The following is a 24877-nucleotide window of genomic DNA, read 5'->3' on the forward strand; positions in this document are numbered from 1 at the left end:
GCTTCGGAGCATCAAGAGAAATATTTCCTCCGGGACAACAGCCATTTGAATGTTGTGGTTTAACGCATAATATTGATTGGGACACTCGACGCTTGTGGCGGGTTTAAAAAACTAATGACGATAGAAGCAACCTTCTCCAAAAAGTTGAAATCACAACTAGATACGCACGACGAGTACCGGGGTGGGCATTATTATTGAAGTAAGAAATCGAATGGAAAATTTTGACTTTTGAAAATTTAAGTTTTTCTGATACTTGATGATTGAAAATTTTGTCAGCCTCAACAAGTTAAGGAAAACGATAGATAGGTATATGATTAAAAATTCCTTTTCAGGATTAGAAAACAAAATCACCGGGAAATTCAAAAAATCAGGAACAAATATTGGAAAATTGATGTACTAATTGTAAATAATATGTGGTTGTGGTTTTGTCTGTATATAATTTCAAAAATATGTTTTCATTTCAACTCGTTTGTGAGAATCGGTAGATAGGGTCAATGACACGATCATAGAATGTATAAATCATTTTATTCGATTGTGAAAACGGTTTTAAGTAAACCTGGCGATGAGCGCAATGTTCGAAGACGTTCTTTTTTGAACAAGTTCATCGGGATTCTCTATTTGGGGCACCCTTGTTTTGCATTTTCAAAAATGATCAAACGGAAGTGCTTGATTTTTCCGATCCTTTCATCTTTGCTGATGACTTGAAAACCTTATCTGTACAGAAAGAGTATTGGGAAATTCAAGATGACTATCTTTCCATCGAGATGTGGGTTGAAGGTAATAAAATGGTGCTTGATCCCAAAATATAGTTGTAACCTATTGTTTAGATGCAATGGAAGTAATTTAAAACTTATGGGAGCTGTTTTAAGGCCTGCAAATATCTCCAAATTTAAATGCTTGAACGGATTTTTCAAATATCCAACATGAAAGGCATCCCGTTTCGCGTCGTGATAGAGAAGAGTGAACCTATTCAACTCCGAGCCAGGGACTCAAAGAGCACGCTTCCGGTTCTGGGTTAGAAGCCTGAAAACTGGCCTTCGTCGTCGATGTGCCGTTCCTTGGCCTCACGTCATTCTGAACATCTTCGTCGTTTACTTCCTCGAGTCTTGATCCCAAGTCGTTGAAGGCTTCCAGAGCACCTTGTTGATAGCAATATACAATTGCAAATAAGTTGGGAATCTTTTGAAGAGTCGCTAGCATGTCCTTAACCATAACTGGATTATTTCTGTTCGTCTTGTAGTGTGGCAAGGTTTTGACGTTAATGAGATCGTGTTACAAGATACTCTTTGTCTTTTCAATGTCACTAGAGGATAGATTGTTGAAAAGGTTCTTCTCTGGTGTGAACGAAATGGGTTTGAATTTCAATCCAGCAATCGCTTGGAAAATCTCGTTGAGGTTTTCCAGATCAGTGGCCCTAATCGAGACATGAAGCTATCAGCAGAGATTATAGAAGAATGAGGGTTTGACTTGGCTTGATTCCAGAATTTTATGTGCAGATTGGGGATGATGAGAAAGATGCTGGATCGATGGTTGCTGCAGGTCTAATGAGACGCTCGAAAATCTTGTTTTTAAGACACCTCCTGTGAAGGTCTTCAATGCGATATTGGCAATGTCATTTTACATGAACTATTAAATAATGGATTCAATTCCATCATTTTGGCCAAACCAGCCAAAATGTTACCACTGGAGCTTCGGAGCATCAAGAGAAATATTTCCTCCGGGACAACAGCCATTTGAATGTTGTGGTTTAACGCATAATATTGATTGGGACACTTGATGCTTGTGGCGGGTTTAAAAAACTTGTGACGATAGAAGCAACTTACTCCAAAAAGTTGAAATCACAACTAGATACGCGCGACTAGTACCGGGGTGCGCAATATTATTGAAGTAAGAAATCGAATGGAAAATTTTGACTTTTGAAAATTTAAGTTTTTCTGATACTTGTTGATTGAAAATTTTGTCAGCCTCAACAAGTTAGGGAAAACGATAGAGAGGTATATGATTAAAAATTCCTTTTCAGGATTAGAAAACAAAATGACCGGAATTTCAAAAAATCAGGAACAAAAATTGAAAATTTGATGTACTAATTGTAAATAATCTGTAATTGTGGTTTTGTCTAAATAATTTCAAAAATATGTTTCTATTTCAACTCGTTTTTGAAAATCGGTAGATAGAGTCAGTGACACGATTATAGAATTTATAAATCATTAAATAGTTTCAGATTATATGAACCATCGGGGCAACCGTGGTGGCCCCTTGTTTCTTAGATCGTGATCACTGCAATCTATCCTGCATATCTTTTCTACATTCCTGCTGTGGTAGGAGTCTGTGGATATCCTCTTCACCCTCCTCCACTCAAACCAACAGCTCATTCCAATTTACCCTTTTTTCGAATTTTTTCATTTTCTTGCAAATTCATGTTTAAAATTTTTGGCGCTAGCTCACTTTACCATTCTGTTAATTCCATTGAAGAAGAGTACCTACGAGAAGAAATTCAGGAGCTAGTTCACTCTTTCCCCGGCTTAAACATTAATCCAAAGTCAAAGAGTAACGTTACAAATTTCTTGATTTCTGAATCATTGCACTACGAACATTTTATTATCTGGCACGATCTCATTAATAATACCATTTCCAAACACCCAAAACACCCAGAAGTCACCCCTCTTGAGGTTACCAGCCTACTTGAGAAACTTCGCGGTCTACCAAATTTGTTTTGCCTTGTCTATTGCCACCGCGAAGGGGCACCTGAAATCTTTGACTCACTCCGATCCTTACCTTGCTTTATTGTCAACATTACCCAACATATCCTTAGCCCAACGGAGAAAAGCGACAACCATATAATCGAAAAGTACCGAAAATTGCATCAGTCACCAGATCTTGAACTGCGCACTCTATCGGCAATAATTCATCACTACCCCCAAATAGAACGACTCTTCAAAACACGAGGACAGAAGAGAAGGAACCAGGTGGAGAAGCGCGAAGCAAAGAGACAGAAAAAAGACAACGCTTAGTGCAGGTTAGGTTTGTGAGTCCTTGGCTCCGAGCCCCTCCACTAAGTACCCTGTGTCGCTTGTCCTCTCCTCCTTCATGATGAACAAGCACTACACTAGAAAGAAAATGGTTACCGACAGTTGTTCGTCCTGCAATGAGAAGATACCAAAAAATGAAAAGTCATTCGATTGCGCCATGTGTGGAAATCGAATGCATTTATCTGAGCAATGCACGGAGCTTAGTGAGGTAGCACTGAAGGGAATCCTCGCACTTCGAAAAAATGTTCTTCTATTATGCAACAAATGTGTTGGAGAAAAATGCCACGAAACAATCATGCAAGATGTTAATGAGAACAAAGACCAGAGGGAACAAATGCAAAATATCGAAGTGGAAATGACTGCCATGAAGCAGACTATCAGTGAAATAAAAACATTCCTGACCCACAAAGCAAAGGAGGCTGAAGTACAAAACCCAGTGACAACTAGCGGTACAAACATACCAAAGAAACCGCCTGAGGAACTGGACGGAATTCGAATCCGTGGAATTAAAGAATGTGCAGATAAAAACGCAATGAACCGCCAAAACTATGACTACATGGAGGTGCAAAAAATCTTGACTCATCTAAATGTGAGCACTGAAATCAAGGATATAATCCGACTTGGAAAGTACGATGAGAATAAAACAAGAACGATACTGATCAAAATACCAAATCCATGACAGCGAAGAAAAATCCTACTGTCCGCGAGAGAACTTAAAACATTTGACACACCAATATTTCTCAGTCGTCAACTAACTCGCGAGGAAGCGGACCTGGAAAACAAAGCACTTAAACGAAGACGCGAGATGATCCAAGAAGGCATTGAATCTAAAAATCTTAGAATAAACTACGGCATTCTCTACCAAAAGATCGGAAGCGCATGGTCTGAAATCAAACTCTCTCACTCAGCAGTTGAGGATTGACTATCCGCCTACCTGAATATCCTTGTTTTCAACGTGAGAAGTATACTTGAACACCAGAGAAGGACACACTTTGCAAACTCAATACAAACAAAAAATCTATACGAAGATTTATGCTTAACGGAAACCTGGCTCACTGAAAATATACCTGATGCGGCTTTGTTTTTACCGTGCTACGAACTTCACCGAAAGGACCGCCCAAGCAGCAACGGCAAGTCAAGGCATGGTGGGGTCTTGATAGCAATTTCAAACTGTATTCCGAATTGTGCCATCGAAAGTGAATTTAATGACTGCGTCATAGTGCGACTGTCTATCCAGAAACCTGCTATCATATGCTGCATCTATAGCTCACCCAAGATAGTAAATATAAATGGAAGTCAGTCCAGTTTTCGAACTTGATCAAATTCTTGAGGAACAAAAAGCTTGAGTTCAACGCTGCCTGTGTCTACATAGTCGGTGACATAAATTTTGACCATACAAACTGGCTTTCAATGACGTCTGCCACTCCTGATCAACAGCTTGTACTAGATGATTTAACCGAGCACAACTACCAGCAGTTAATCAAAAGTGAAAATGGTCGATCTCTGGATATCATTCTGTGCAATAAACCACAAACAGCTCTGAACGTGGCGGTAGATAACCAAATGAGAATTCTTCATACCTCAGACCATCAACCATACTCCGTCAAAATCAGCCTCCAAGCTCCACTCAACCATGAACACACGCCGTTACCAAAAAGGGAACTAGATTTTTCGCTATTTGCTTTCAAGAAATCTAACTGGAAGGAAATTAACGAAATCATAAAAGATCACCCATTCAGTCCATACTGTTTCAGCAATCCCGATCAAATGGTCGAAAAGTGGTACGAGTGGCTCTATGAAGTTCTGAAGGACCTTGTTCCACGGAAAACGAAGCATCGTCGCGAGCTAGCACCATTGGTAACACCTGTGTCTTCCACTCTTATCAAAAAGCTGAAAACGTTGCAAAAGAAACAAGAAACCCGTCCTACGAACGAAAACGAAGGAAAAATAGAAAAAGTACAAACGAATCTAATGACATCCCTTCAAAAAGATCAACATAGCTATGAAACACAGCTTTTCCAAAAAGGCAGGTTCTCGGAGCTCCAAAAATACCTCAAAACGCTGACCAAAGCCAACCATATTCCACAAGAGGTTTTCCTCGATGACAAAATAGCTCGAACTGACGCAGAGAAGGCGGAATTGTTCAATCAATATTTCCAATCGGTGTTCACTGAACAAACTTACACCGCTTAAAAGCGTGTTGCACATCCGACACCGCTAATAGACATTATTCACTTCAGCCAAGCCGAAATAAAAGAAGCGATGTCAAATCTTGATGTACACAAATCAAAAGGGCCAGACAGCATAGGAAACGAAGTCCTCAAAAACTTGTCAGAATCACTGTGTAAATCTCTTTATATGCTCTTCAACCTTATTGCAAACAAATGTCACTTTCCAAATGAATTGAAAACGAGTGAAATTGTACCGATGTTCAAAGATGGCAACAAGCAGGAAGTTACAAACTATAGACCGATAAGCCTACTGTCGACTGTCTCGAAACTGCTTGAGAAATTAATTTTTAACAAGTTATATCCCCTTGTCTCGCCATTCTTATCAGAATCACAGCATGGATTTCGTTCAAAAAGGTCAACGGAAACGAATCTAATTGAATTCTCACACCACCTTTTCATCAACATTGCTTCGCCCAGCTGCGATTTCCTCATGGCTTTTTATATTGATTTCAAAAAGGCATTTGACAAGGTGAACCACGAACGACTGATAGAAAAACTCTCTTCTTTGGGAATCGGAGGAGCATGTCTGAAGTTGTTGATTAGCTACCTCACAAACAGGAAGCAAATGGTTCGAATCAACGGAACTATCTCGACTGTACTGAGCGTTATCAGCGGAGTGCCACAAGGATCAGTTCTTGGTCCCTTGCTTTTCTTGGTTTTTATCATTGACCTTCCCAACTGCTCCATGTCAGACTCCTTTGGTTACGCTGATGATTTCAAGATAGTTGGAACCAACCCAGTGGCAATAAATATCGACATTCTGAGGATCTGGAAATGGTGCCAAAGTAATCTCATGGAAATAAATTTATCAAAAAGTAAATGCTTGTGGTTGAAGGGCGTCGGCACAGTCCGCTTGCCAAATTTCAGTTTTGGAAGCACTTCAGTAATTAAAGACCTAGGAGTAGTTGTAGCCGACACTCTTACATGGGCAACTCATTCTCAATCTCGTACTCAAAAGGCTTTAAACGCTCTTTACTCTATCAAGAGAAACCTTTCTTTGTCAAATTACGCAAACAGGAAAAACTCGTATGTCAGTTATCTTGTTCCAATTATCAGTTACGGCTCAAGTGTGTGGAAACCAGGCAAAGTTGAACTCAGTCAAATTGAAAGTGTACAGAAAAAAGCAGCAAATTGGATCACTGGAGCCAAAATTCCTTACAAAGAACAACTCTTAAAACTCAATTTACTTCCCTTATCCTTATAGCCTGAGCTACATGTCGTTTTGTTATTTGCAAAAATTTTAACGGGGAAAGTTGATCTAAACTGGAAACTTCATGTATCAATAACCGAGCCAGGTACAACTCGATACCAAACGACTTGTAACTTTATATGTCGACAACCAAAACTCAGGAAATGTGAATCCGATTATTGGTACAGAGCCTGCCACCTTGCGAATACCTTTAATGAGTTCTTCCAATACGATATCCTATTTCATGAAAACCACAAAGCCAAACTTCTCGATCTGTATTTTGTCTACTTCAGACTGCGTTACGATGAAAACAACACGTGCTCTTGGCGAATTGTGTGGGTGCAACAACTGCATGAACGTGAAAAAACTGAATTTTGTTATCTAATAAACTGAACGAAACAAACTGGGGTTAATGTAAAACCCTTGGACTTTTTCTTAAATTCTGTTTTATTATTATTATTATTATTATTATTATTATTATTATTATTATTATTATTATTATTATTATTTTAATCGATTGTGAAAACAGTTTTAAGTAAACCTGGCGATGAGCGCAATGTTCGAAGACGTTCTTTTTTGAACCAGTTCATCGCGATTCTCTATTTGGGGCACCCTTGTTTTGCATTTTCAAAAATGATCAAACGGAAGTGCTTGCTTTTTCCGATCCTTTCATCTTTGCTGATGACTTGAAAACCTTATCTGTACAGAAAGAGTATTGGGAAATTCAAGATGACTATCTATCCATCGAGATGTGGGTTGAAGGTAATAAAATGGTGCTTGATCCCAAAAAATAGTTCTAAGCTATTGTTTAGATGCGATGGAAGTAATTTAAAACTTATGGGAGCTGTTTTAAGGCATGCAAATATCTCCGTATTTAAATATCAGATCTGATGCTGAAGCTGCACATGAAGGAGCGTTTGAAAACATACAAATAAGAATATTTATCTTCTGAAGTGATTTAAGTTTCTCAGTGTGAGGTCCTTCATTAATTTTCGCTGATACTTCTGGTGTTTTTCTATGGATTTTTCTGTTTAAATGCTAACATAAGAGATATTCAGCATTAAAACACTGGAAACAATGTCGTGAAGTGGATAATTGGCGACAAAGTAATAATAATATTGGACGATAAAAAAAGATTGGACAAATAACCGAATTATCAAATTAATTTGGAAATTCGTGGAAATAGATTTTCGGAAGACAATGTTTGCTCGTGGCAACTTGCGATTGCAGCAACTGGAAGAAATAAAACTGAAAGAAATTATGTTGATTTTAATGAGTGGGACGTATCACTCCCTCCGCAACTGCATTAGCCGTAAATCCTCTACAACAAAGCCCGCAGTCCGGTAGTTGGAATAATTGATTGCAATTAAATTGGCTGTCAAAAGCGAAAGCATTAAAAATTATTTGAAACAATTTTGATGAACGTAGAATTTTTTTGTGAGTTGATAACTACTCACGGCATTTTGTATTTTATTTCGGGGGTCAAGTATCAACTTCTTAACGATAAAATTTTTACTGAATTTTAACTGTGAAGATATTTGCAATTAATTGGCTTTTTATCAATTATAAAAAATTTTTTTAGAACGGCTTCGCAATCAATTAACTGTAGGGCATAGTTGCAACTCACAATTGAAAATCCACTCGTTTCACATTCCTTCCCTGCACTTAATTGCCTCAATTTTACAGTTCTAAGGTTCCATAATGGAAAAAACAAAAATTTAACAGTATGTTAACTTAATTTTTGGTTTTCAGCGGATGATAATTGTCATCCAGTGTTGTTTACACTGTTGTTTTTCAGATATTTAATATTACTATTAATGGTATCATCCAGTCGTTAGTCGCAGCGTACGCCACTTGCAGCAAAAATGCGAATTCAGCAGTTCATAGTCGATTTGGATAACCAAAATGCCGTGTACAGACCAGGAGATGAAATAAGAGGCAGAGTTATTCTTCGACTTGCAAAGTCCATTCGAATTAGAGGTAATAATTCTCGAGCCTGCCTTTCAGAGAATAGATTATTTACCACATTAGTTGCGAGCGAAAACGAAATTTGATGCTCAAAGGGTATTTTTTTGTTTTCTGGGTCATTATCTTGTTTTCTTACGACTCGAAGAGATACTAGGTGAGCATGTGGAAACAAGTGTTGAGGTCAATTGTCTGGTCAAAATAAGGGAGAAAATACGAGTGATTTTGTTCATACACTTCTGAGATAGAGGTTAAAAAAAGTTTTTGTTAAGTGATTAGAAATTGTTGTTACCGTGCAGCATTTTCAAAATTGTTTTGTTTTAATTTTATTGACGCAAGTGGTTCTTCGCACACATAATAGCAAAAAATTGTGCGCTTGTGACCGTTTTCCGCCATTTTGAGGATAAAACAGACTCGTAGATGAAACTTTAGCTATTTTGTCATTTTGCGGTTATAGTCACTTTCAGGGATTTTTCATTGGAAGCTCTTGTTGAAGAATTGGGGCTGTTAATTTGACTCATCTGCTTTTGCCATTAGTTGTTTGTGTTCTAGTGCTGTTTGTTTTTTGTTTTACATTTTTCTCTGCTGATGTTTGTGTATAATATCATTTTATTGATAGATTTGAATAATACGAAATACGTATTAGTTTTAAGTTAACGAAAATTGATAAAATTGAGTCAATTGTTGCCTTTTTTTGTTTTTTTGACTACTTCTGCCTGTTTGTTTCATTCTGCTTGTATATTATACCTTGTAAGTATTCTTTTGGTACTTGAACACAATTGGATGTTTAATTGGCCTGTTCACAGTATATCAGCAATGAGTTGTTTATTTCCGCCCTATGGATTTTCATTGTGATTTGGCGGACTGCTGCGTGGGACGTCCTTTATTACAGAGAAATAGTATGGAAACGTCAAGTAGAGCTATTGTTGGAACGTCACTACTTTTATAGATTTTTCCCCACAAAAATTTTTAAGAGTTTTTATTTTTGCGGGATTTAAAATTGTTTGTTTTTCGCGTTTCGTTTTTGTATATATCAGGTTTTTCCGTCTGGAATTATTTCGTTTTGCTTCGATTGGATTGCAGAGTTTTCCCGCTATGGTTTTGTTTCGTTGTCAAGATTTTTGTTACGAGCATATAACTTCACATTCACTTCGAATCCGCTTCTCCATTCGTGCAATTTCAACTACGTTTTTTTTATACAATGATTGTTTTTTTTGACACTAAAAAATTGATTTTCCTCACTTTCAAAATCACCTGTGCTCACTTTTAGGTCAACTGAGTGTATGCCACTCTAATTGAAGATTCTTTGCACGAAGCTAATAGAAACAACACAAGTTATTAATTGCTCTCAAACGTAGTCCTGTCGGTCTTTTTATGCGATTTTTCGCTTGACCAATTTTTCGTCTGACGCATTTGACTTTTGGTCCTCAGAAACGGGATAAACAGGTAGCGCCCAGCAAGCCTTAAGAGCTCTTAGAGCCTTTCAGCTGAAACCCACACCCCAACCAACCACCGCTCCCACATCAGTCCCCCAATCCACTTTTGCACCCCCGCTGCGCTTACTTACGCCCCTTCAATTAAGCTAAAGCTAGCCTCGCTAAACCGTGCCTAGCTACTGACGAAGCCAACCGCTCGCCGATAGTTTGAGAGCAGTTCGCCCGACGTTAGGTGGTAATGTCAATTTCTTTTGTTTCAAATATCAAACAGTTTTATTGTTGATTCTAATCATTGAAAGCTAATTCAGTATATTCGTTGTTCGAAAGTTTCAAAATTTAAAAATGAATTTCAGTAATTCTTCTGAGCAATATTTTAGCATCCATATCCGTTCAATGTTTCTCTAGGAACTTTTAAATTGTAACAAGATTTAGTTTTGATTTTGAACAGATCCTCTTATTTTTTTTTTGATAGTTTCATCAAGTTTCAAAAAAAAAAACGTCAATTAAGAGAAAGCCCCTCCCCTAAAAGGGTAAAGGATGCAAAGGATAAAGAAAATAAAGCATCAGAATTATGAACAAGATAGATATGGTAAGTAGCAATTAAAGTATAATATGCAGTGATTTTGAATCAAGATTAGAAAAAATATCAAGCATTTAGCATAGCAGCCTCCCTTCCTCTACAATGGTTCATATTGACGCTTCTACTGCAGGGCGCCTGCGCATGGAGCGCGCGCCACGGAGGCAGAGTATGGAGCTACGTAAAAGAGCGAAACTTAATTTTGTCCTTATGTACGTGATCACGTCCGAATATGAATCTTCTTTCTTATCGCTGATCCTAGAAACCAATCTCTGTATGGCTTTTGATGCTGATGGACCAGCTCCTCCTGTACACGAGAAGATTTACGGACAGAAGGTGGCTTTCTCGACGTCGATTATCCTTTGTTCGTATTTCAGCTTCTTGATGGACTCGTGATATTTGTAGGAATCCGGTATGCTTCTTGGGCAACTCTTCGCATACGGATTAAACACTTTCACATCAAAGAACGTTCTGCTTAAGCGTGAATCGAAGAAACCATTAGCTTTGATATCTAGTCGAGCGTCGTCATCAATAGTAGTTGTATTTGCGAAGGTTTCCCCTTGCAAAGACTGAAGACAGGGCTCTACTTCGACATCATCGCAGACCTCATTGAGCAGGTTGGCAAAAGAGTCACGGATGTCATTGTGTCTTATGTGCGTTTAGCCACCTTTTGGACAATGAAGAGCATGGGCTACATTAAAGTTTTCTCCACATGCGCATCTTGATGGCAATTTTACGGGATCCCATCCATATCTAAGAGCAATTCCATCTCTAAACTCTCCCTTGGTTAAATCAAAATGATATCTTTTCAATGGAAGTGCATTTAGCCAGCATGATGCTCCTTTTTCCATAGCCAAATCTAGAGAATATGCCTCTTTATCATTGATGAGATCTTTGATTGCCAACTTTTTCGCTATAGCTTGTTCCTGTTTTTCTTTTCTGATTTTCTGAAGTATTTTCTCCTAATAAAACTCTGCATCTATAGCGTTTTGATTCTGTAACGGCTCACAAACCCGAATAGATCTTTCATATTCGTTTGCCCTGTCTTCAGGAAGAAGAATGTTCAGCCCACCCTCTTTAAGAGGAAGAGAGAAGACCTTCCGGTATCTGTCACTGTAAGAGGGATGATTCAACATTGAAGATATAAGATTTTTATCAATTATTTTTTCGGCTTCCCTCAGCAGACTGTCCGCGTTTGGAGTAGTCCTAGCAATAAAAGTCAACTTGTGTTGCAATCCGTTCGTAAATGATTTGTACACATTCTGAGGGGACACCTTACTATGTTTAGCGAGTTTCTCAAGCATGTTAGAGTAGTTCACTGACTTTTCTTTCAGAAAGTCGTTACAACTTTCATCAGAACCAATAACTGAACCTAGGAGTCGATGACCTTCAATAACATCAACATCTAATCCCGAAAAAACTTTGTTCGCCTTCTGAACAAACTCAGGTTTTGTAATAAGATGACATTTGATCACATTATAACCGAATGCACTGTCATGTTCATAGAGCTTATCTAGCACGAATCGCAGTGATTCAAGACTACCGGCCACATTACCGTCATCTGCGTACCATTTATGAGTCAAATTTTGATCTTCGAGCATGTCGATGAGAGGAAGTATAGCAACTCCGTACATTGCCATGGCTATTGGATCACCTTGTGTTGTTCCTTCTTGAGACTTGATTACTCTTTTATCAATGAAGAGGTCTGATGGGGTCTTATACGAGTTTCTGATTGCTGTATAAATTGAGGGACAAAGCTTTCTGATGTTGTTTAGAGCCAGATCTCTATTCAAGCTATTAAAAGCGTTCCTGGCATCAATCAGTAGGATACCTTCAGTACGATCTTCAAGAAAGCGCTGTCGGAGTGCATGGATAGCATGTTCGATGCCACTCTTTTGTCCAAGGCACATCTGTACGTTTCCCCCAAGTAATTGGAGATCTCATTTAACGCACTTTACTATGCTCCCGCCTATAATTCGTCTTATGACCTCGCCAATGCCAATTGGTCGAACCCCAGGGCATTTATCTAGTGCAATCAGACGGCAAGCGTTATAAGAATTCATGAAATTTAATTCTTCGGTGGCAATTCTGATTGCAAGTTTGGACACTGTTTTGCAAAGATCGATTGAGGAGGATTTGTATGATGTCAAAAGTCGTCTCCACTCGCTAGCATCAAGACCAGATGGGCCATGGCTGCCATTTGTTTTCATTGCGGCGCGTTTTATTTCAGAGACATTTATTTTTTCAAAAATAGAGGGATGGAACGGCAAATACCGATTTTTCAGGTCAGTTACTACGTACTTAAGATCAGCTTTCTGACTGCATGGATGCTTTTCTTGTAGAAGATCGAGTAAGCATTCGATATCTTACCGGACTCCATTTGTTTGTCAAAGGCTTTAAATTCATCCACTTCTCGTTTTCTATTTAATTTCCTTAAGCGTTCCTGAAGTGCCTTGGCCTCAACAAAAAGGTCGTCGAATTTGCATCTGATCCACAGATCGAGCCTTCTAGATAAGGTTTTTGTTATTGAAGCATCATTTTCACTTTTGGATCTTGCGAGAAGTAAATGCGGCATTATCATTGTGCAAATCATAGCGAATTCAGTCTGAGGTCCATCTTCAAGCGTTCTGGTGAGAATGATGTTCATAACATCTGCAATTTTGAAGCCTACTTTATTTTTGCTAATGGTAAAGAAGATTGGTTTCCAATGAACTATTTCGTTGTATATTTTCCTTAGTGTTTCTATTTGTTCGTCTTTAAAATTTTTCCAAAAGTTGCATGGTTCCGGGGGTGTCTCGATTGAGGGTGTTGGATCATGTTCTTGAGGGTCAATTTTTGCAGGTTGACTGCAGTGTTTGCAAATGAAGTTTGGATGGTGATCGTTTTTAGTTGACAGACCACTGCATTTGATATGCATATATGTACCGCAACCGTAGCACCAAACTCCACCTCCTCGGAGGTGAATAGAACACTTAGAGCAATGGGTTTGAGTATCTGACATTGTCATCAAGTTTCAAAAATAATAAAACTGCGTACAATGTTTCAGGTCTATGTTTGTGATCAGTGATTATACTTGAAAAAGAACTAAGTGCTTCAAAGAAATTGAAACCAAATTTTGTTGTCTCCGTCAAGTAGGATGTTTAAAGTATAGAATTTTCAATCTACTTTTGCTGACGCGTTATGTATTTTCTGTAATTTTTGGTATCCTAGCATGTTATGAAAATTGATCCATTTTTCTCTTTGTTCCGAGATATGGAATATAGTTTTTTCGGAGTTGGTTAAATATGTCATGAGTCGATTTTGAAGTCAATTTTGAGTCTCAATGTCGGCTTAAGGAATTTTCTCACATTTGGTAGAAAATTTTTGGCAGGTAGTTTTAACCACCAGATATCGCTATTTAAAACTCTTGATTCTCTTGGATCTCAATTAATGTTGCAAACAGATTATTTTTTCTGTTGAAACGTTGTTTCTACCAAGTTTGCTTCTCGGTGATTTAGGTGGTACTAAGTTGGAGATGATGCGAATGGTATGCGTTGAGCATTGTACCCGTTCACATCTTTTCTATTCTCATTTGAAATGCTACGTTTCCTCATACTTTTTACTTTTTTGCCTTGCTCGGCGATTCTGATCATGTGAAGCTATGAAATGATTTTGTAGGTTTGAGACTGAACATTGTTGGCGAAAGCTTCAGCCGGTGGGAGTTTGGGAAGAAGTCTACAACGAATACAAGCTCATCGTATATTTACAAATCATATGAAAAATACATCGACTACAAACAAACGCTGCTAGGAAAAGGTTTGTTATTTTTCGCTATTTAGAAGTGATCCGCAGTATTTATGAGAATTAAAATTTGACTTTATGCACTACATATACAGCAGTACTCTTCAGGGTATTACCCTAGAACATTTAAATTAAATACTTCTGCTTGATAATAAATTGGCACGTAATGTATTACGGCCTGATGGCACTTTAAAAACTTCCAAAATTTCCTTGCCATTGCCTTCTAAACAAGCGATTTAATCTCGCCTTGTGATATAGAACTCATGTTTCACGAAGGAAGGGTTTGCTCGTTTTGGAAGGGCTCATTTTATACTTATTGGAATGGTTGGATTATACATCACTGGAAGGGTTTGCTCTGTGGCAGTCTATTATTTATATATAAGTATACAGAAGCCCCCCCTCCCCACCCCACCGACTAACCTTTTAAGGGATGGTCTTTATTGTAATTGACGTTGATGCGTTTTATCGTGGACTAAAATAGTACAAAGCAGGCATATCAAAAGTTCATCTGCATTTATTGATGTCCCAAGTAAAAAATGAAAAGCCTTCGGAAAAAATAACCTCGGGTAGAAAGGATGAGTTAAAGAAATCATACTTTGTGTTGACATTTTATAGAAGAGCACGATTCGAAGGCTAAGAATGTGGGACTGCAGAAAGGCGACCATGTGTTTGAGTTCAGTTACAGATTACCCGTCAGTGAAGATGGGGGAGTGGATCTACCAACGTCCATCGAAGGTGCCTATGGATATGTTAGGTAACGTTATCCTCAAGTGTTTGCTGACAGTGCATTGTTAGTATTTGTAACCTTCTAGCAATAGTCATACGGGCTTGAGACACAGATTTTTTAAGAAAAAACAGATGGTAGTTAATTATTTGTGATCATTGATTTCTGGCGAAATTTCGATCACGATGATTGAGTGGAATGAAACAATTAATTGCGAATAATCAGAGAAGATTGATGATATCCTAGACGACTACAACCTTGTATCTCAAGTTGAAACGGTCATGTGCAAGTTTTAAAATGTCAGATTTCCCTAAAAACAGTGCCAAATTTTAAAACTAACGGCGTTTCAGAACTCGCAAAGTGCGGGTTTCAAACAAGGAGGGTTTCTTGACTTTGAGAACGTCAATTTGAAATTCTGGTTCGCTTCTTGAACCGCTAACATGTTTTAAAGAATACTAGGGTCATTTAACCAATTTTTCAATCAGAGTCATGTAACCATTACAAAAAGTCTTTTTAACATACAAATTATTGAGATTATTGAAAATGTGGGATATCTCGTTTGTGTATCAGATATTGCATTCGTGTTGTGGTGGACCGGCCAATGAAGCGCAACCAGTGGACTTTGAAGCCAATCACAGTGCTGAAAACGATGGATCTGAACCAGGAGCCCACTGCACAGGAGACGCCCAAAGTGTGTAACACTAGCAAAGTGAGGTCGAAGAGTTGCGTGTGCAGAACTGGAGCGCATAACCTTTCCCTCGGTTAGTTAACTTTTTAATGTTAGTTAAGTTTTTAATAGCCGCACAGCGATAGCTGGGGCTATTATTGGCCTTCTCTTGGTTTTTTTTACAATTCAAAGAATTTGAATTGTATTGGGGCGCTGTCTTTTTTTTTAAGATCTGTTCACACATTTTCATGATTTTTGAAGTCAAATTGGAGTAGTGATTTTGGTCACGCCGAAACAGGAAATGGAGCGAAAAATGGTTTTGCGGCGTGAATCTTTTTCGCTCTAATTTTAAAGTAGAGTGAGAAAACTGTGTTTGAACAAAAATTCGGTTTCCCTTTAGTGGTTTTTTGTTCACATGCGGCAATTTCACTTTGATTTTTACTGTTTTTCGATTATTTGGACCGGATTTTTTTTCTAAATGGTTTTTCCAATCCATTCACAGCTCATTCTAGACCTAGTTTTTGTGTGAATTAAATTTTCATTTCTCGCTAGTGGGTTTTTTGTTCACATGCGGCATTTTGACATTGATTTTCCGTTTTTTCTTATTTTTTGATCTGATTTTTTTAAAATGGTTTTTTCAATTCACTCATAGTCCATTCTAGGTCTAGTTTTTCTGTTTAGTCAATGAAAATTTTTTGAATTGTACGTCAGGACTTGTCCTGCTATGTTTTTTATTTCGTCGTCATGATTTTTGTTACGACCATATGACGTCACGGCCACTTTTTGTTCATTCGTTCATGCAATTTCAACTGAATTGCATGTGTGACGTCATTTTTCGCTCTTAGTGGAGCGAATTTTTTTGTTCATGCGCGTGATTAAATTTTTGGTCACACTTGACTTACTTCTTTCTCAAAAATGACTTCCTCAATTTGAAACTGACTTTTATTTACTTTAATTCAAAGAGATAAGGTCAAATGGGTGTGTGTTACTCTAAATGAAGGTTATTTGAGATCAGCTAATAGAGGCAGCAATAAATTTATACAGATTATTAAATACAGATTATTTAATACAGATTATTAATCAAAATATAACAGATCAGCCTTCAATGGAAAGACGAATTTTTTTGGTCTGTCTTTTTTACTTTTTTTTTAGACTGCCGATCTACGAATCTATTGCGGCTATTTTCTGGCACTCTGCCAGCTATGTTTAATGTTAGAACACTTTTTTTAAATGTTGATTATCTTTTTCCGCGGAATGAAGTTGAGTGAAGCCATTATTGTAAGCATGTTGGAATTTTTCTTGTTATCAAAGTTATTTTTGATTTTGCGCATTTTCAAAGCTAGGGGGACAAATTTTTGTGTGTTCATACCATACGGCAGTTGATACGAAACCACGTAAAATCTGTGAATTGACCCCAAAACCAATCTCGTCTTTCACAATTTCTCCCAAATGAAATACAAGAACAAAATCTTGGAGGGTAACTGTACTGTTCTAGTAAAGCAGAGAAAACTGACATTTTTTGTTACATTTGGCTTAAATAACTCTGAAAAATGACTTCTCTCCCTCCCAAAATGATCTTTGCTCAAATGAGTTAAGATATATGAGAATATAATACTCAAAGTAAAGGTATTATAAAGGTTGAGTCAAAATATGTCATCTAAGCTGTTTAAAAAATATCTTCACTTCTTGGCTCTTATTTTTTCTTGGCTTTTTGGGATTGGCGCTCGACAAAGCTATCGCAGCTATTTTCTGTCAATCTGCCGCCTATGTTGAGCAGCTGGCTTACTGCAATGTTTGAAAGACAACTATAATTTGTTTTCAAATCGATTATCAAAGATATCCTATATATTAAAAGCATGGCAGTTTATAGGGCATCATGTTTAACTAAAGGCATTAATGCCACTGATGAGCATGTTCAAGAGCTCTCGAAGAGGATGTTTAGGAGCTCTCGAGGAGCATGGTTAAGAGGACAGATCGTGAGAGGTCAACGGCCAAAAAAGTTGCTCTCTTAAAAGGTCAAGGTCGGAAAAAGCGCACTCACACTGATTAGAGTCATTCACCAAAATGCAAAGAGTCAACGACTGAAAGATGAAGATGCCATAATGTTCATGCGCCGAAAAAATCAGGGATTCGAGAAAAGTCAGTGACCGAAAAAATGTCAAATTTTGAAATAGATGCAAAAGGATAATTTCCAAAGAAAATTCAGATGGAATATGATTCTTCAAAAAGCGCCGATTTATTTTCGTTGCTTTCTCTTTAATAATAGCTACGATAGTGATAGCTGAGCGGAGCTATTATTGAAATGTACTTGATTTTTTTATTTTGTTGACAAGATGATTGTTGCGAGCAAATGAGGTTATGCTCCTCTTTTGCGAAGTAGGTCTTATTGACTTATTGCGAGTTTAACGATTTTTCGCTCTCGATAGAATGATTTATGGTTTTATCGCTTTCGAACAAGTTTTGTCATGAATTTTTTGCCTGACGGATATGAGTTTTTAAATATACTTGTTTTCCTTTTCTCGATGTTCGCGAGATTTAAGTTGTGCTCTCCTGGAGATTTTTGAGAACTCGAAACTTCTAGTTGTTTTTGAAAGTGAGGTAAAAGCTGCACCACGGTTTTAAGCATTATTAGTTATTCCTAGGAGGTTCTGATGTTGCTGTAAGCTGCTTCGAAAAGTTTTTAGCTTACCGCAAAGGCAGGTTGCAATTGCGCCGGTACTTACTTTCGTGGTAATTTTTGAAGGCTCGTCGGTTGTTTAATTGTGATCGGAACAGAACATATTAAACTTCTGTTTATATACCGATTTAGCAGTTTTGTTCATTATTGCTGGACATTGCATGTGCTTATTTTCTTTTTTTGTGGGGAGAATTTTTCGTCAATTCAGGTTCGTATACAATTAATTAGATTTTGGTAAATGCATCATTGAAATTTATATTAGGATGAGCACATATATTCTTCGAAAGATTTGTCAAAGTTTTCAAATAAAATTTTTTTAGCTTGCTATTGCTGACCTGCTAGTGCTCTTGAATTTTTCTGCTTCATTTTAGTGTTTTGGATCCGCAAACTCTTATTTCAATGCATTGCTTTTTTCTATACGTTTAAATTAGATAGATGTAAGGCAACGAGAGGGATTTCGTTTGAGATCATATTTTTATAAGTTGTTGCCTCGTTTTGCATTCCACTTTTGTGAATTAAAAAAATTTCTAAACAAGAGTTCTGATCTGAAAAAATGTTGGGGAAATTGAAATAAGTTTTTGGTCATTTTTTCAGACTTGAAATGAAAAGAAATTATTGGGCAATGTGAAGACTTGAAGAAGTTAATTCATTTTCCGCTTGAAAATAAGTATTTGGTCGATTTTTAGATTTGGAGCGTACTGGCTTCTGTCCTGGTGAGAGCATAGTGGTGAATGCCAAATGTGAAAACGGAACAAGCAGAAAAATCCTGAGAACGTCTGTGGATTTACTACAGGTAAGAGTAAGAACACACGTATTGCTAGTTCGATTTTTATTCAAAACTAAATTATGAAGTATATTAATTTTAAACTGAATTCCAAATTTTTTCACCATTCATTAACTTGCAGGCACTGTTGCATTCCACCAAATTTTCAATTCTTGTCAAGTTATTAACTCAATGCTAAACAATTAGCTCAGTGATTTCACCGAAGTTTGTCAAACGCAGCTGAAATGGAAGCAATGAGCTCTTGCCAACTGGCTTTCGGATGAACTAGCTTTGAGTTTTTGCGGTACAACTTTTCAGTTTATAGGTCATGTACTTGAAAATGTATTTGGATGATCTTCATTATTCACTGAACTGTCCAGATGCCATTAACATGACTTTCCAGGTGATCAACTATCTGGGCAACAAGAAGCCCCTGATTGGATCAGTGCAGAGCAAGACAAGGAGGACAATGAAGGTGGTGCAAAGCGTGAGGGGTGAGGGCTGTGGGGGGCACTCGATTGTGCACTGGAATAACGTGCCCCTCATAGTACCCCCTGTGCCTCCCAGCAGACTGGATGGGTGCAATATTATAGATGTGCAATACCTCATTAGAGTCAGTAGTAGTATCTAAATGTTTCATTGTACTCATAGGTACCCTAAAATTTTGGTCTATGTAGTTCGAGCAATAAAGCTGTTCCCTATAAAACCATTAGCGTTAGCGGTTAAATTGCTCTTGAACGAAGTTCATAGCAATTATTGTAAACGTGTGTCTTTTTTAAGCAACAATTTTGCTTGACAATTTTGACTTTTTGAGTGACTTTTACGCCCTTGGCTTTTTGCGTTTTGCGTGATCTAAAATTCTCTCTCAATCACAATTTCGAGCTGCTGAACTCAATTGGCGGCAATTTAATACTAATAGTCAAATGAAAAGTGCGCTGAAACTGGTGTCATTTTTTACTTTAAATCTTAATAGGTGTAAATGTTAACCTCTAAATGTGGTTATTTGAAGCCCACTATTGATTTTCTTAGTCCCATTTAGACCCCCCCCCCCCCCCGACTGAAGCAGGCTGCAATTGATTAGAGCTCCCACTAGTCGTTCGAGAGCAATTCTTCCGACGTTTAGTCGGTTATGTTTCTTTCTTTCGATACAGTTGCTCTCAGTAACTCAATGTTTAACAATCAATTAATTTGTACAGCTCGAAAATTACTGGTTTTTGTTCTTAACGAAAGTTTGTAGCAATTTGTGTTGTCTTTTTATGCCATTAATTACATTCGGCCAGTTTGACTTTTTTAAAGTTTCTGACTTTAAACGTTTGAGGTCCTGATTGTGCGTCATTTAAATTGATGTCGGTAAATGTTAAATAACTGAACTCAGATGTGAGCGCTAACTGGCTGCTGTTTGCTGCAGCAAAATTCAAACGAAGAGGGCCCAGTGCGCTTTGGGTGCTCAATTTGAATTGTTTATTTGTCGATATTGAACCCTAATTTTGTACCTCTCAATGCTGAAATGTGAACAAATTTGAACTGTCAAATAGGTAAAGTTTGGCTCTGAAGCAGACCTCTGACGCGAGGATATTTTATACGATATTCATCAATCGTTATTAATTGTTGTAGCAGTTATCTGGGTCCTGGTAGTTTTTGATGAGATTTTCTGTTTCATTGCTCTCGAATGAGAAGCAATTATTGTAAACGTGTGTGTCTTTTTTGTCTTACGCAAATTTTCGCTTGACTGATTTGCGCTTTTCTTCTAGAATACTCTTTGACTTCTTAAGTGACTTTTTCACGCACTTCTTGATTTTTGAGCGGTTTCAATTGCTCTCACTCCGAAATAAAACTTGTTGTTCAAACAAAAACGATGGTTAGATATACAATGACAAGGCCTGATGGGCGAGTGGTTCTAACACCGTTGAGGTGAAGAAAGCGTACTAAGGAGGTCGAGGTTCGAATCCTACGTTCGGCTGATTTTTGGACATGAAGAAAAATTTATCTAGGCTACAGACCCTGAAATAAATTGCGCCGCCTGTCATTCGAGAAATTTTTCCGACGATAGTCGGCTTATGTTTAATTACTGTCAAACGAAGCTTGTAGCGTTTTTTCACTCCTCTGGTCTGTTTTATGAGTTTATACTGAGTCACCATGTTTACTGTTTAAGGTCCATATTTTAAACGTTTACTTAATATACTGTTTTTGGTTTTAATGATTTGATAAGACCAGTTTCCTAAAAAAAATGGGAAGTGTGCTCTGTTGACTGTTCCTTTTTGTGTTTCATTTGGTGTACACTCTTTTGACCACTGAAGTGTGTGCTAATGATACTGATAGCCAGGTTCCGTGTTTTTTTTAAATTCTTTGAATTGTAATTTGGGATTTTTCCTGCTATAATATCATTTTTGATCTCCCTCACTCGATAAGCGCACTTCTGCCCAATTTATTAAATCTAAATTGAGACTGTAGACTCTAATTGAAATTAAATAGAGGTTACTTTAAAATAAACATTTATGCAGCTATGTAGCATTGAAAGTCCTGGGTATTTAAAATTTGATTTGAGAATAATCATAGTTTTAAATGAGAATAGTTCTAATTAGTTTTGAATAGTTTTTTGTCCTTGGTCGTGGTATTCTGTTTTAACTAATGGTCTAAGCTGTCTATTTTGCTACTTTTGTCCGTCAGTCTGTTGGCTATGTTTCTTAATACTTTCGATAAGCGCACTTCTGCCCAATTTATTAAATCTAAATTGAGACTGTAGACTCTAATTGAAATTAAATAGAGGTTACTTTAAAATAAACATTTATGCAGCTATGTAGCATTGAAAGTCCTGGGTATTTAAAATTTGATTTGAGAATAATCATAGTTTTAAATGAGAATAGTTCTAATTAGTTTTGAATAGTTTTTTGTCCTTGGTCGTGGTAGTCTGTTTTAACTAATGGTCTAAGCTGTCTATTTTGCTACTTTTGTCCGTCAGTCTGTTGGCTATGTTTCTTAATACTTTTGATAACAAATTAGTATATTTCGATGCCGATAATTTTAATGATAAAATTAAACTGGGGCTAGGTTGATTATTTTTTTCCGGTACAAAATTTATTTTTTCCGCCGGTTTTACTGGGACACCAAACTCCATTTGCCCTGTTTAACCACATTTAATTTGTTAATAATATTGGAAAAAGATAGTGAGGAAAATGTTGTGACTTTTATAATAAAAATTGAAGTAATTTATGGAATGCGCGCGTGTGAGCTTGCCTCTATTTTTTGAAAGAAAACCGGGATGCATTCTAGCTGATACTGAACTGGGAGCTCTGGTATTGACCGTTTTACTTTATTTACCACGTCAATACCCTCATTTCCTTCTTCCCTTTCGTCACAATTGCTCATCGAGTTAGGTTGAACTTATGAAGGCCACTGGGAAAAGTGGAAGACGGAGAATTAGAGCACCCAGTTTATCCCTACCTCGTATCCCACTAGGCAATACTGTTTTGTGCATTACTGTCTTCTTTTAATGCTGCAATTTAGCGTGGACATTTATATTCTGTTCTATTTTTTCCTCAACCATTGCTTAGATAGAACCATCGGCCGCTGGGGTAGATAATGCACCGTTTTCAACGTATAAGCATAGCCTGACAAGAAACCTAGTAATTAGAAATGATATGCGAAAAAGTATGTCGCTTTCACGCGTTTCGAAGGATGAATTATCACTTAAATCATCCGAGAGCCCGAATAACTTGTATTAAATAGTTGCATGTTGCATGTTAGGGGGTGTAAGAATGCGTAACTAGTGTAAAAATGGACCAGTACTGAATTCGAACCAGCATCTATTACTTGCAGGCCTTAACATCTTCAATTTGGATGTTGTCTTTCTTGTTCCTCAAGTCCTCATATTTGAAGCTAAGTATACGTTGAACAAGTAGCTTCTTGTCAAGCTGATCTTATTCACAATTTACTTTAGGCTTTTGCCTCAACGTTCTAACATTTTGTAGCTAGAAGATTTTGTATGTTGTGACTTTTATGCTAAAAATTGAAGTAATTTATGGAATGTGTGAGCTTGCCTTTATTTTTGAAAATAAAACCGGGATGCATTCTAGTTGAAAACTATCAACTAAAAAACTATCAACTAGTGACTAACACTACATGTTAACTATAATTGCGACAGTGAACAAATCTGTTAGTGTTTTATCGAAAAAGTTTTTTAATCAATTTTTATTTCCATCGCGATGGATTGAATCTGATTTTCGTGAATCAAACAAATATATCAAAATATCTCACAGCTTCTAAATTTCAATTTTGTCTGTGGTTCAACTTGATGCTAGCTCACTTTTTGATTTCATTGGAATCATTTCCTCTCTTCAATGCGTGTTCGCGAAGTTGACAGGAAAGTGTCTGTATTTTATACGTGTGTGTGGGTATACATCAAAGTGGTGCAGCAGAGCAGAAATGGTAGACGACTGTGCAATTTGAGCATCATTAATGGAAAGAGAGACGGAGTGAAAAGGTGAAGCATCAATTAGTCGAACGATTGCATAACCGACAGGAATTATGCAAGCATTCGGCGAATCGATGCCCAACTTTTTCTCAATCTCTCTCTCCCCCCCCCCCCCCCCCCATAATGAAATATATTTTTCAATGGCAATTGTCACCTCTTAATAGGCGACATAACCCGATACTAGAGTGAAAACGCGTTCAATTTCACACACTTATGAAAAAATTCACAGGATTAAACCATATTTTGTTTCCAGAACTCCCACAGTTTCAAAATCCAGACTTTCAAATTTTCCTACATTTTCGTCTAACGTGTCTAATGTGTTGTTTTTCCCGGTAAAAGTTTCATCTGCCGATGAAAACATGCTCGACTACAGGTTATGTAACCCAATGTCGTGTCTACAAATAACCCAGCTATCAATTAGTTGCCCCCATGGGAAGTCTGAAGGCTTTGATCTCGGCGTTAAATATTTCCGCGAGGTGATTATCAGCCTATCCATAATAGTTTTTGCATAATCGGGAGGACAAGCTGTGCATTGAATTGTAAACGGCTACCAGGTTATGGAAATTTCACTTGTTTATGAAGGGCATTACAGTTAATGTCAGTATGCTACAGCTTTAGAGTTATCATAGCAAATGAATGAGTGACCGCTGTTAGTCTGTTACTTTTAATCGTAATCTGATGAAAAAAAAATCGGTAGATTTTTTGTCTGGTGTTTTAGAAGCTTATAAGCAGAGATTGTTCTCAAGATTAAATGAATAGATTGGTCTCGAGTCACCATATGCACTGTGAAATGAGATATTTCCTTTTAGCTTCATTAGCAATAATTAAGAAATGAGATAGTTCCTTTTAGCTTCATTAGCAATAAATATTCCTATTAACTTCATTAGCAATAAATAAGCAAAAAGCATTTCAGGGTTAGATTCAGTGACATTTTGCGACAGCATTATTTTGATGCTTTCATTGCTGCTACCATATTAAGTTTGCAATCGTCTCACGTCGATATAATATGACGGTTTACGATTGATATTTTTTATAGCAGCGATTTTTCACTTAACCGCTTAACATGGATGAACAGGTATGCGATTCACCAAAACTGTTTTGAGGAGGCAATTTCATAGCGGAAAGAGCGTTTCTTTTGCTTAAAATTCCCCCCTAATGCTAGCTTGCATAAGCCCCACCTGCTTACTAAGGAAGCCAACCGCTCGACGGACGTTTGAGAGAAACGCCCGTCGTTAGTCGGCGATGTTTTTCTTGTATAGACTGTTTAGTTTAAGAGTTTTAAATCAATTTTTGTCTTGTCTTAATTTCAAACTAAAACGCCCATTTTTGCGCTTTTTTTTGTTTCTGCCAATATGTGGTTTAAGTTGC

General features: G+C 37.3%; 1 protein-coding gene across 2 annotated transcripts in view; it reads left to right on the forward strand.

Moving 5' to 3' along the window:
• Positions 1 to 8207: 8207 nt before the first annotated feature.
• Positions 8208 to 24877, forward strand: part of LOC142334975 (uncharacterized) — a 50140-nt gene continuing 33470 nt past the window's right edge. For both annotated transcript variants that reach the window (XM_075383306.1, XM_075383312.1), the window contains exons 1-6: positions 8208 to 8429; positions 14085 to 14222; positions 14823 to 14961; positions 15502 to 15692; positions 18962 to 19068; positions 19442 to 19651. In XM_075383306.1, the coding sequence (XP_075239421.1) occupies positions 8315 to 8429; positions 14085 to 14222; positions 14823 to 14961; positions 15502 to 15692; positions 18962 to 19068; positions 19442 to 19651 (900 nt within the window). In that variant the 5' untranslated portion in view covers positions 8208 to 8314. The remainder of the gene's footprint in view (positions 8430 to 14084; positions 14223 to 14822; positions 14962 to 15501; positions 15693 to 18961; positions 19069 to 19441; positions 19652 to 24877) is intronic.

Source organism: Convolutriloba macropyga, chromosome 1 (genome assembly GCF_964194025.1).
Source record: "Convolutriloba macropyga chromosome 1, txConMacr16.3, whole genome shotgun sequence".
Classification (NCBI taxonomy): Eukaryota; Metazoa; Xenacoelomorpha; order Acoela; family Convolutidae; genus Convolutriloba; species Convolutriloba macropyga.